At 45.8% G+C, this 13,411-nt stretch overlaps 1 protein-coding gene across 1 annotated transcript in view; it reads left to right on the plus strand.

Annotated features, from left to right (window-relative positions):
* Positions 1-13,411, plus strand: part of LOC126262738 (uncharacterized) — a 215,545-nt gene that overhangs the window by 178,392 nt on the left and 23,742 nt on the right. Inside the window, exon 3 of the mRNA XM_049959546.1 lies at positions 6,851-7,132. Coding sequence (XP_049815503.1) covers positions 6,851-7,132 — 282 coding nt within the window. The remainder of the gene's footprint in view (positions 1-6,850; positions 7,133-13,411) is intronic.

A 13,411-nucleotide genomic window follows, 5' to 3' on the forward strand; every position in this document is an offset into this window, starting at 1 on the left:
AAGTTGTAGCAGACTGCCTAGTAGTACTGTATATTCTCCCAGCACATGTTAAAGATGCTGCTCTACCTTTCTTGAGAATATTTTTCTCTAGAATTATTAGGGTGTGCCCCAGTGATTGGAAGGAACAATCTGGTCTATACTGTTTGGACTCTAGCGCACTGTACAAGATGTATTGCTAAAGTACAGACACTTTGGAAACCTGTCATAGACGTTTGCGAAACCATTCGACACTGCTCGGAGATATCTTAAATGGTGCAACAGTCCATGATTCGATGTGTATATGCGTGTGTAGAAGAAAGCGGAAGACATTTTGAAGAAGCGATACCAATTTGAAATGGGACATGCTGTAGCCTTCCGAATCTCAACGTAATTTACTCCGGAGAGTTCTCCGCTTATCACAGTACAAACGCCCAATTGTTGAGACTCTTAGCCCTGAATATAGGAGGAATGCTGCGCTGCGATAGATATATGCCGGTATAGAGTAAACAAACACAACGCTCTCGTCTGGTGCACAGACGATCAGCGTACTGTGATGAAAATGGTATGTTCAAAAATGGCTCTGAGCATTATGGGACTTAATTCTGAGGTCATAAGTCCCCTAGAGCCTAGAACTACTTAAAGCTAACTAACCTAGGGACATCACACACATCCATGCCGGAGGCAGGATTCGAACCTGCGACCGTAGCGGTCGCTCGGTTCGAGACTGTAGCGCCTAGAACCGCTCGGCCACTCCGGCCGGCAAAATGGTATGTGGTAACCCTAAAGTGAATATGTCGTATATTTTAATGGTGATGTAAGACCTATTTTTTTCTTTAAGCGAAAAATTATAATTGTGTCAACTATCTTGATGTACGCTTTGTCGCTGGAAGATGACTGTCAGTCGGCAAACGTTTCCCATCGAGACGGTGAACCTCTGTAGTGTGCCACGTCTGTGTAAGATATTGTGGACAAGTAGGCTCCAGAGGTTTCAGGCACGTGCCGGGTGGATGGAAATGGAGCACAGATTATTTTTAATGTTTGGTGTGAAAGGAACACATATCGAGACAGACTTCGTTTTGTTAAATGAGTCAAACACTGTGATAAAATTCATGTTTCATATAACTCCGTGTCTCCTCTTCATAACGCTGAAGCGAGTCCTTGCCGCAGTCCAGGACTTGGCAATACACGCGATGCCACTGTGCGACGTAATTGCACCACTGTTCGCGGAGCAACTGCTAATCGGCGCAAACTGGATCAACTTCCTGCGCTGTTATATTAATGCAACGAGGTCACCAGTGTCGCTTTAAACCACGAGGCAAGTATCAAAGGTCGCAACTCTGACACAAGATTACTCCGCTGCAGCAAAATCCAGTAGCATACAAATGATTTCTAAGTTCTGAAAATATCCACATAACGTCCTTGGCAATTACAGCAATTAAAAAAAAATAGGATGACAGTAGAAAAATATGATGGCCTTAAAAGTCGTACCAAAAGCCAACACCTAGTTGTCAAGGAAACAGTTCGATTTATTAACACTTTCAGAAATCTTGTCAGGTCCGTTTCTTCCCCCCGTGCCTCCCAAAACTAGAAATTAGCTTCCTGACCTAATATAAAACAGTTTGCTCTTGATAGCATCAACCTGGGCTAAATCACCCTACACTCAACTTTGAAGATCACAACTGCCCTTCAGCTATTAACACAGCCCAACTCTCCGCTGTGAAATCATGTGCACTTGCGCTGAAGTGATGCAGTTAATCTACAAGACTCGGACTTGCACTACGGGTCCGGGTCCCATTGGACCTGCCTTCTTCCCTCCAAGAAGGTGCGCGAATGACTCTCCAATACAGCGAGTTCAGAGCAAATCCCAAAAATTTTTAAATATTTAGACCTCTTATTCAATCAGGCTGAATGTGCAGAATGATGGTATTTTTTCTCGCCCACGGGGACCTTCATTTGTTTTACGACAATCAATATTCAGCAAACTAACGATGAAAAAAGTTCCCGTTGCGATTTGGGTAATCCCTCCTCGTAGGTGAAAACGTCCCAAAGTGTCACAGTATTTCGCGGAAATCTGCTCGCCCTATAAGGGAGAATCATGCTTCCCGTGCAGTTCTGGGTACCACTCTAAAACTACGCTCTGCGTCTCTCCCACCCTAAAAAAAAAAATGTCCGTCTACCGGACTGCAACGTAAAATTGTTCTCCAGGTTGAAATCCGAGTCGAGTAACTATCTTTCCGTTAACTCATCCCCCACGGCACAGAGAACATACGTAGCAGTTCGTAACATCGTTTGTGACACATTTGTACGGGGGTTATTCGGAGAGTAACGAACGATCGGTCGCGAATGGAAACCACAGTGAAAATCCGATGAAGTTTTGCACAGGCGTGTTGGGTAGTGTCTCTAGTATGGCCGTCGACCGCGTTACGTCGTTCTTTTAGTTCAGAGCACACAGGGAGCGCATAAAAATACCTAGAAAAATAGTGTCTACCGCCAAGTAAGAGGGCCTGGTGAGAAATCTCGCCTGAAGCTATGCAGCCAACATTACGTAACTGTCGTGCGTTTTCTTCTTCAAGACAATTATCAGCCGCATTCTGCAGGGGCAATGAAGGTGCTCCTGCATCAGTTTCAGTTGGAAATGTTTGTACCCACAATACAGCCCGTAAATGTCTCCCTCTGAGTTTCATCTCTGCTCACATGAACCGCTGGCTATGATGACAACTTTTTCGCACAGACAACGAGCTGTAGGCCAGCGTAGAGAATTGGCGGAAAGCACTGGCGGCTGCCTTCTATAACGAGGATGTTGGGAAGCTGGTACAACGCTACAACAAACGTCTAAGTCGGATCGGCGACTGTGGAGATAAGTAGCTGGAAGTTGTAAATAACTGTTGCAAATAAAACAGTTTTGATTTTCACTGTGGTTTCCATTTCGCGACCTATCGTTCCTTACTTTCCGAACAACCCTCGTAATTTTTGCCAATCTCCTTTCTGTTATTACCGTTTAAGGTAAGGAACACATATAAAGGGTGCCCAGGAAGAATGGTCAATTTTCATGGATATGATAGGAACGATCATTCGAAGCAAAAAGGTGTATTAAACGTGGGCTCCAAAATGCGTATCATAAAAGCTCTGAGCACTTCTTCATTTTCGATACTCTGAAACAAATCTCTTCTGTAGCAGGATCTTTGCTTTCTGCATTTTGAAAGGTGTCAGTATGGACCAAAACAAGAAAAACAAAGAAACAGTTGCAACAAATGGCGCAGAATGTTGGTATGTTGCAAACACGAACGTTAATGTGATAAAAAGCCATCGAAACACGCCATTTAGGACAGGGACTGCAATATGTCAGAAACAAAGTCATTAGGATAAGACAGAATTTCCAGGACAACACTGTTGAGAGAATTGGGAATCTTCAGCTGTTTTGGTCTCGCCAGCGTAGGAGAAACTCGCATGAAAAATGGCTCAGAAAATATTAGAGTAGTGTGCAGAAACGCGCAGAATGAGATGTCACTCATGAAAAAGATAATGAACAAGTAAAAGCTTTGGCTGGCTAATAATTAGTTGCGGCGCTATATGACAATGAATTTGTAAAATACTTTTTTTGACAATTTGCGTTTCTAAGGTTACGTTGATGTCGTGCACTCCAGTCCGAAGATGATTTGATGCAGCTCTCACCTGTGGTCTGTTCTGTGGAAGCCTCTTCACCTCTGCATAATTACTACAACGTACACCCACTTGAACGTGCCTGTTGTACCAAATCCTGGGTGTCCCTTTTCAGACTCCATCTTCTACACTTCCTTCCTTTACCAAAATACTACTCTTGATGCTTCATAACGTGTCCTGTATCTTAGTCAGGTTGTGTCATAAAGTTCTTTTCTCCCCAATTCAGGGCTACTTCAATAATTACTCGATCTACCCATATAATCCTAAACATTCTGCCGTAGCACAACATTTCAAAAGCTACTGTTCTCTTCTTGTCCGTTTCTGTCTGTCATCCACGTTTTACTTCCGTACAGTTTTGTAAAAAAATTCTGGAAAGTTAAATTATTGTTCTTGGCTGTGATTACAGCTTACGATATATTTTGGAATGAAGGCTTGATGCTGAAGTTTAGTTTGTTGACGACATTTCATGTCACAAATTGGAGATTATACTCAACAACTTACTCGCTAATGGAATGTCTGAATGGATGGCTAGTTGAAGGAGAACCTTGAACAATGGTCGGCTTCAGAAATCTGTCGTAGTCCCCTTTCTAATAAATTTACATCTTGATAACATATATGCAACTAACTCAGAAAATGCAGATACGCGTGACCTGGTACTGATATGCTAGAACAAAGATACCAAACATTGCGAGAGTACGTTCCCAAGTGACCTTACCAGATTAAATGAGTACTATTGCAAATGGAAAATTCATCCAAACGAAAGATAAACATCGGTCGCAGGGTTATAACTCCATACAAAAAAGGGACTTAGCAAATTTCACTTACCCTTTTTTGGGGATCAAAGTTTCTCGTAACCTCTTCCCTAGGTGTCTCCCTCGATTGGACACCAACATTCAAGGAGGACTGCATCAGCAAGTCTTTCTGGCTGAAACTTACTATACTCCACAAAACAGTCTAAATGCAGATATGCTACACAATTCATCTTTGTATTCAGTCGCTTAAACTGTACACAGTAATAGAAATAAGACGCTAAAACAGGTCGACCACACGCTGAACAGTGTGCTGGTCCACCTTTGAAACGCAATACAGCAGCGATTCTGCGCGGCATGGATTCGACAAGTCCTCCACGGACTTTGGAAGATAGGTGGTATCACATGTCGACGCACTTGCCGCGCAGTTCCCTTTTATTATGAGCCGGTGGTTTGTGGGCGGGGCGTGGATCTGGCGCCCGATAACATCACAGATGAGTTCGATCGGGTTCAGATCAGGCGAAGTTGGTGGCCAAGACACCAGTGTGAGTTAGTATCACATTCCTCAAACTACCGTAACACGATTCTGGTCTTATGACACGGACAGTTCTCTGCTGGAAGTCGCCATGGCCGTGGGAGAAGACAACAAGCGGGATAGTGATGTCTGTGACCTACAATATTGTTCATCTAGTGCATAGTCCTCGTGGTGCCCTCGACTAATAACATATGTCTCACGTCCCCTGTGGCACACTGCCTCCACGAACCTGCGCCCGAGCTGTGGTGCGTGGTTCGAGCAACAGTTCCCCTAGATGACAGCGCGTCCAACACGACCATCGACCTGTTGTAAAAAGAAATGTGGGTCACCTGAGCACGTAATACTTTCCATTGATTCGCGGTCCAATTTTGATGATACTTTGCCCCCTGCAAGGTCAACATGGGAGCACCTAGGGATAGACTGCTGTGGGGCGCCATGTTACATTTACAAAAACGATCTGGTTGATGGTATTGACAGCGGCCTTAGACTATTTGCCGATGACGCTGTAGTCTACAGGAAAGTAGTATCACTTGAAAGTTGTGAACAAATCAATGAGGATTTGCAGAAAATAAATGCGTGGTGTAATGACTGGCAGTTATCTCTCAGTAATAGTAAGTGTAGCCTACTGCGTATAATAAGGCGAAAATCCCCATTAATGTATGAGTACAAAATAAATGATCAGTCTTTGGAAGCGGTAACATCAGTCAAGTATCTGGGTGTGACTATTCGAAATGATCTCAAATGGAATGATCAGATTACACAAGTAACGGGTAAGGCGAACTCTAGATTGCAGTTTATTGGCAGAATTCTGAAGCGATGCAGTCCTTCAACAAAGGAAATAGCTTACAATACGTTAGTTCGTCCGGTCTTCGAGTACTGTTCGTCTGTATGGGACCCTTACGAGTTGGGTCTGATTCAAGAGATTGAGAAGTTCCGGAGCCGTGACTGGTACATTTAGCCATCACGAGAGCGTTAAAAATCTCATAGAAAGTTTGAAGTGGGACACACTTGCAGGTAGACGACGCGCTAAAGAGAAAGGGCTGCTCACTAAATTCCGAAATCCAATCTTCGCCGAGGATGTAGAGCATATATTATTACCACCGACTTTCAAATCGCGTAATGATGATCATTCAAAGATAAGGGAAATAAGAGCTCGTACTGAGGCGTTCAGACAGTCGTTTTTCCCTCGCGCGATCCGCGAGTGGAACAGAGGGGGGGGGGGGAGATATATGACATTGGCGCGAATTGTGCCCTCCGCCACACACCGCTTGGTGGTTGGCGAAGTTCAGTAATGTGTGCTCAGCTGTGTACTCCGAAACATGAGTCTCCACCGGAATTGTGCTCTGTCATCAGATCTGCCACATATCGCCGCCTACCGTACTTTTTAGTGTGGACAAAACTCTGACCTCGTTCTGTGATGAGTTGTGGACATCCAATAGCCTGTCGCCTGCTCCTGGTTCACCAATTTCCGTAGATGCTTACGACAATAGCTCATGGAGAGCCACCCAGCTTCGAAATTTCCGGGATAATCTTTCCAAAATGCTGGACCATTACAATCTGGCCTTTATTAAAATCACTTACGTCAGTAGATTTCCCCATTTGCAAGCCATATGTCATTATAGCAATTCCCGATTTACGTCTTCTCCACTTACATACTTTCTTTGCAGTTTTAATACCTGAGCACCACAAGGCAGAATTTAATGTTTAAGTGGGCAGTGGCCATAGCTTTTCGGATTATCAGCGTGGATGTACATCTGAAGGAAGTGATGAGGATCTTTACTGACACTGTCGGAACCACTTCCGTTTAGTGGTTGCCTATTTTGTCCACTATTGACTCCCCAGATGTCATAAGGAAAGCTGCAAGAATAGTTGTTGGGTGTAGCTTGGAACAGTTGAGGCAGTATGGTGTGTGTTTGATTGTTTACAGGAGGGAGGTCGCATGGCGGCAGTGGGCCCACGGCTGGCCATCCCGGAGACCTACCCCGGTTACTTCGAGCTGCTGAGCGAGGAGGGCCGCGCCGTGCGCTGCATCGAGGGCGTGGGCGAGCTGTCGCGGCGCGCCGGCCTCTCTGGCGCTTGTCTAGTGCGCGAGCCCGTGCGCGCCTTCCCCGACCCCGGGCCGGGCCCGGCCGTCGCCGCCGTCGCAGCCCTGCCGCCGGACGGCGCGCGCACCGTGCCCGTCGGGGAGACCCTCACCCCCACCGGAGAGGTGCGTCACAACACTCCTCACAACGGGAGCATCCCGACTTGAACCACAAAAAAACTAATGATGAAGACTTTAAACCATAGATGCGTGTTTGCTCTACCAGCTATCGAAGTCTTTTATCTGTAAAACTTCGTAGTAGTCATCAGTCCTCGATGCCGAGTGTTCATCGGAGGTGAGGGTATCATCTGGAGTGCCCCAGGGAAGTGTGGTAGATCCGCTGTTGTTTTCTATCTACATAAATGATCTTTTGGATAGGGTGGATAGCAATGTGCGGCTGTTTGCTGATGATGCTGTGGTGTACTGGAAGGTGTTGTCGTTGAGTGACTGTAGGAGGATACAAGATGACTTGGGCAGGATATGTGATAGGTGTAAAGAATGGCAACTAACTCTAAATATAGATAAATGTAAATTAATGCAGATGAATAGGAAAAAGACTCCTGTAATGTCTGAATACTCCATTAGTAGTGTAGCGCTTGACACAGTCACGTCGATTAAATATTTGTCGTAACATTGCAGAGCGACATGAAAAAATGGTTCAAATGGCTCTGAGCACTATGGGACTCAACTGCTGAGGTCATTAGTCCCCTAGAACTTAGAACTAGTTAAACCTAACTAACCTAAGGACATCACAAACATCCATGCCCGAGGCAGGATTCGAACCTGCGACCGTAGCGGTCTTGCGGTTCCAGACTGCAGCGCCTTTAACCGCACGGCCACTTCGGCCGGCAGCGACATGAAGTGGGACAAGCATGTAATGGCAGTTGTGGGGAAGGCGGATAGTCGTCTTCGGTTCATTGGTAGAATTTTGGGAAGATGAGGCTCATCTGTAAAGGACACCGCTTATAAAACACTAATACGACCTATTCTTGAGTACTGCTAGAGTGTTTGGGATCCCTATCAGGTCGGATTGAGGGAGGACATAGAAGCAATTCATAGGCGGGCTGCTAGAATTGTTTCTGGTTTAATCATCACGCGAGTGTTACGGAAATGCTGCAGGAACTCGGGTGGGAGTCTCTGGAGGAAAGGAGGCGTTCTTTTCGTGAATCACTACTGAGGAAACTTAGAGAACCAGCATTTGAGGCTGACTTCAGTACAATTTTACTTCCGCAACTTACATTTCTCGGAAAGACCACAGAGATAAGATAAGAGAGATTAGGGCTCGTACAGAGCCATATAGGCAGTCATTTTTCCCTCGTTCTGTTTGGGAGTGGAACAGGTAGAGAAGATGCTAGTTGTGGTACGAGGTACCCTCCGCCACGCACCGTATGGTGGATTGCGTAGTATGAGTGTAGATGTAGATGTAGAGTGAGGTATTATTTGACAACAAGGAAAACATTTGCTTGAAACAGTTCATGCAGTAACATGTCCTTGAAGGCCACGCTCAAGCAGTTCACTATTGAGGACGCTTCAAATGGTTCAAATAGCTCTACGCACTAACATCTGAGGTCATCAGTTCCCTAGACTTACAACTACTTAAACCTAAGTAACCAAAGGACATCACACACATCCATGCCCGAGGCAGGATTCGAAACTGCGACCGCAGCAGCCGCGTGGTTTCAGACTGAAGCGTCTAGAACCGCTCGGCCAAAGCGGCGGCGAGGACGCTTCAGGAAGTTTCCAGTATCCGAGGTGCAGAGGCTTTTGTCCAGCCCCGAAATGTTATGGGTCGGTCTTTTCGTAATTCTTCTACACAGGTTGTGGTCTGAGACTAGTAGGCTCGCTTTAGACGCTTCTGACTTTCTCTTGACAGAACCTGTTCGAAAGAAACTGCTGACATTTCTGGCAGGAAGCAGCACAAGCTGTAAACTACTGATTGAAAGACCTGCATTCGGCTCTTAAAGATGATTGGCAGAGCCTAAATTTTGACACTGTTTCTTGTAGAGGTTTGGAGCTCAGTGGAAACGGGAAGTTGATCGTCAGCCCTCTTGTGTAGTTGAGTCATGAGCGCGGAAGTGTCGGTTCGGGAGTATTACTGATTTCACAGTTCGGAGGCTTAGGAGCAGCCGTGACCCACAAAGTATTTCTTCCAGTACGAAAAAGTGAGGGAACTGGCAAATGCGCTACCCGCTTGCGGTTGTGGAGTGCTCGGCGGTTTTCCGGCTTTTGTATGCGAGACTGCGGTTAAGGAGGGCATTTGTAGGAAAATGCCTGTATCAAATCGTGAAATTTGTAGCTACTTGATATCTGTAGCTACAGTGTTCGATAAGAGCGACGGATTTGACGATTTCCAACCAAATTCAGAAAATTCTATTTGCTTCCTTGGAAAGTGGAAGCGTGGTGGTTTTGTGTATTTTTTGACTAGCTGATTTTGAGCTGTATTCCTATTTTTATCATCGCTGGGGGTTGCTAGGGGCCAGTTGGAGGTGGCGTATGAAATGTTAGCGCTGTGCGTTTTCCAGTCTAGTGGTTGGTTGGTTGTTTGGGGGAAGAGACCAAACAGCGAGTTTGTCGGTCTCATAGGATTAGGGAAGGATGGGGAAGGAAGTCGGCCGTGCACTTTCAAGGGAACTACCCCGTCATTTGCCTGGAGCGATTTAGGTAAACCACGGAAAACCTAAATCAGGATGGCTGGACGCGGGATCGAACCGTCGTGCTACCGAATGCGAGTCCAGTGTGCTAACCACTGCGCCACCTCGCTCGGTCCAGTCTAGTGGTCGTATCTTGCAGTATTTCTGTCGAAGTAGTTGGAGTATAGATCTTGGAGAAACCAGAAGTTATGTACTGTCTCGCTCGTTATGGTGAAGCAGATGATTCTCATTTACACTGACTTAGTAGTGTAGCAGCGTAAGGGATTAATCTATTTCCGCTACTAAACGCTTTCGTGAAAATCCTCAGAGCAGTGCGTCATGTTGTTTGTGTTGCGCGCCACACATTGCCAAGAGAGCGTGGATTCTGACCGTGGGTGCGGGTGTGATGTCGCGCTGCATCACGGAAACTCCGCGTCACGGACGAAAGGAGTCATTTTACCAAACACAATTTGCTGTGCTGTACGTCCTTCACTTACTCGTCATCGAAGTGCAAATGTGAAATTCTAATGAAGTAGGGTCTATGTAAACCACAGCCGGATGGAACAGTACGTTCACTTGTCAAGGGAAAAATGTGGGAGTACTACGTCATTTTCGGTGTATGCGCACAAGAATAGTCCACTGTCGAAACCCACAACGCTCAGATTGTCAAATGATGGAAGAGAAAGATCGACTTCATAATCTTTGTCACGCATATGTTAACTCAGCTCTATATCTCGGTGCAAAAAGTTGCTTATACACAACAGAATGAAGACGAATGGTCCAAAGTCGATCGTGTACAGTGAACTACGCTTTGTCAATTCGCAAGCGTAAAAATTTAACAAGACGTCTGGTATAGTGTTTGTACCGTCTAGAAAAACGTACGTCCATAATTTAACAGTATATGGTGGTCTTTGGTGGCTGTACCTTTAACATGACGTCCTTGTTGGGAAAACATTGCAATTGTAATTGTACACAAATGCAGAGTTCCTCAGATAAATGAAGTTGATGGATGACAGAAAAGACACAGCCCCCTGTTATACAATCATTTCTATTCCTTTTTCACCGTTCGCTCTGTGGTACGTCACTCGTCACTTCAGTTGTTGTTTACACTGGTAGTGCACCGACGCTCAACGGCGAGGTCATCAGCGCCCATCCCTTCAATAATCAACACTTGCTCTTATCCGAGTTGCTGTTTTAAGAAACAAACAGATCAACATTTTAACATATTTTTGTAATTCACCCTCATAAATATCTCCCTGCATGGTGCAGTGTTTCCCGTTGTCTTCAAACCATCTAGCATTCAGTACTGTACTGCTCATAACACCGCAATGCGATACGTCTCAGAACATCAAAGCAGACCACTGTTCCAAATCAAAACACAAACACTCAGATAAGGTCGTGCGAACGTTAAGAAATGCATCGAAAGGCGATTTCAAGTAGCTAGCTATCAAGTCATCGTAAAACTGTTCTGAAGGACATATGGCTATCGTAAGACTTCCCGGAGGGGCCTGCAGGATGAATACTTCCTGTACGCAGGAGCTTGCACGTTGTACATTCTTGGGGATCAAACCACCAAATCGAATGCAATAGACTTTGCATATTAAGTGAGCTGTGACAGCACGGTTACCAGTAGCCTGCAATGAGACGAATTCCTTTTTTTGATTAGTATAGGATGCCTATATCCAAAGTTGGCCTGAGGCTACAAACAAACTACACAGGAACATCTTAGATCTGAACTATACTGCGCATATGCTATGTGTTAAGCGTCTAATTGGGCTGTCGGTATATTCGATGCCTCGAATCATTCGGAAAGATGCAAAATCCCGAATGGTTGTACCAAACTACTTGGCTCCAGTTAACTGTTGTCCAATTTCTGTGTTGTCTGACTACTGGAGACGAACGGTTCTGTGTGCTAGTGGGAAGAGTAGCATTTTGCAAGATACCCAGCTACAAAGGTTCATTGCATGCAGTTCACTTTGCAAAGTCCACTCGGAAACTGGTTTAGTTGGACTTGCATTCACTGATAGCAGAAATTCTTGTCGGCTTTTTAATAGATTGTCATTGCAAGGCATGACAGTCCTGGATTCTGTTGCTTAATATCTTCTTACAATCACTGGCCTTACGCTGTGTTACGTTGCTGGGAGTCGTATATCATTCGCACCTGCAGGATAGTTTGCGTTAGTATGGTATCACAGATCGATCACCGGCATCTCACAATCGGCAATGGAAACACAATTTCCGACAGATTCCGCGACTGGTGGCACGGGAAGTCGGCGGATCCAATGATGCGCGCCAGCTGGGACACGCTTTCAGTGGCTCCGACTAGAGCGCCCTCTGCCGCAGGGATATAGGGTGGCCGGCAGTAGCCACCTAGCCCAGTCTCAGTCACAGTCTTCAGTGTTAGTCAGCCTTCGACAATTAGCTCGCGCATTAGTAGAGGGAGCCTCACATTGCAAGATATTTCAGTTTGCTTCTTGTAACAGCTGGAATTAACTGCTGCTTGTCCTTACGTAAAGTTTCTTCACGATGCTTGCAGAAAGTTACAGGTTCAGTAAAATGTCTGTTTACTGTACTTACGAGCTCGCTAATCATTTCTGCCCCTGTTCAGCTTCCCTGAGATGACAGCTGCTGCAGTCCAGAATGAGATTTTCACTCTGCAGCGGAGTGTGCGCTGATATGAAACTTCCTCGCAGATTAAAACTGTGTGCCCGACCGAGACTCTAACTCGGGACCTTTGCCTTTCGCGGGCAAGTGATCTACCATCTGAGCTACCGAAGCACGACTCACGCCCGGTACTCACAGCTTTACTTCGGCCAGTATCTCGTCTCCTACCTTCCAAACTTCACAGAAGCTCTCCTGCGAACCATGCAGAACTAGCACTCCTGAAAGAAAGGATATTGCGGAGACATGGCTTAGCCACAGCCTGGGGGATGTTTCCATGGAGTGCTAGTTCTGCATGGTTCGCAGGAGAGCTTCTGTAAAGTTTGGAAGGTAGGAGACGAGATACTGGCAGAAGTAAAGCTGTGAGTACCGGGCGTGAGTCGTGCTTCGGTAGCTCAGATGGTAGAGCACTTGCCCGCGAAAGGCAAAGGTCCCGAGTTCGAGTCTCGGTCGGGCACACAGTTTTAATCTGCCAGGAAGTTTCAGCTGCTGCAGTATTCTGTAACCCCCTCACCTTATTGCTGTGTACGAAGTAGTGCACCACAGTTAGTACATCACCTAATTGTGCATTTTCATTGACGGCGTGCTTATGACCATATCGGCTATTGTGTAACGGCTCCACCACGGCACCTAGCCAGGTAGGGCAGTGTTTGGCATGCTGGACTCTGTGTTTGGGACAATGCCATTTCAAATCCATGTCTGGCCATCCAGATTAAGGTTTTCCGCGATTATCCTAAATCTCTCCAGGGAGATACGGGATGATTCGTTTGAAAGGGGGGGGGGCAGTCAGTTTCTTTCCCCATCCTTGAAACATTCTGAGAATATGCTCCGTCTGTAATAAGCACGAGGTTGGTGGGATGCTGAAACCTAGTCTTCGCTCTAGTCTTCCTTCCACATCAAGCCATCTTAATACGCTAGTTCCATACAACCGACTGGCACATACACACTAATTTGTTGCCGTGACTTTTGGCTAAATGACCACCTGGTACCAATTCGACACCATATACAACACTCCAAAGTGACCAGTGTGATCTTTTACATCCAACGTCTTCTGTAACCTGTTTTGCATATTCTAGTCTTGTCTCCCCCCTCCTCTCTACCACTGCTCATTACA

The sequence above is a fragment of the Schistocerca nitens genome, chromosome 6 (genome assembly GCF_023898315.1).
Source record: "Schistocerca nitens isolate TAMUIC-IGC-003100 chromosome 6, iqSchNite1.1, whole genome shotgun sequence".
Classification (NCBI taxonomy): Eukaryota; Metazoa; Arthropoda; class Insecta; order Orthoptera; family Acrididae; genus Schistocerca; species Schistocerca nitens.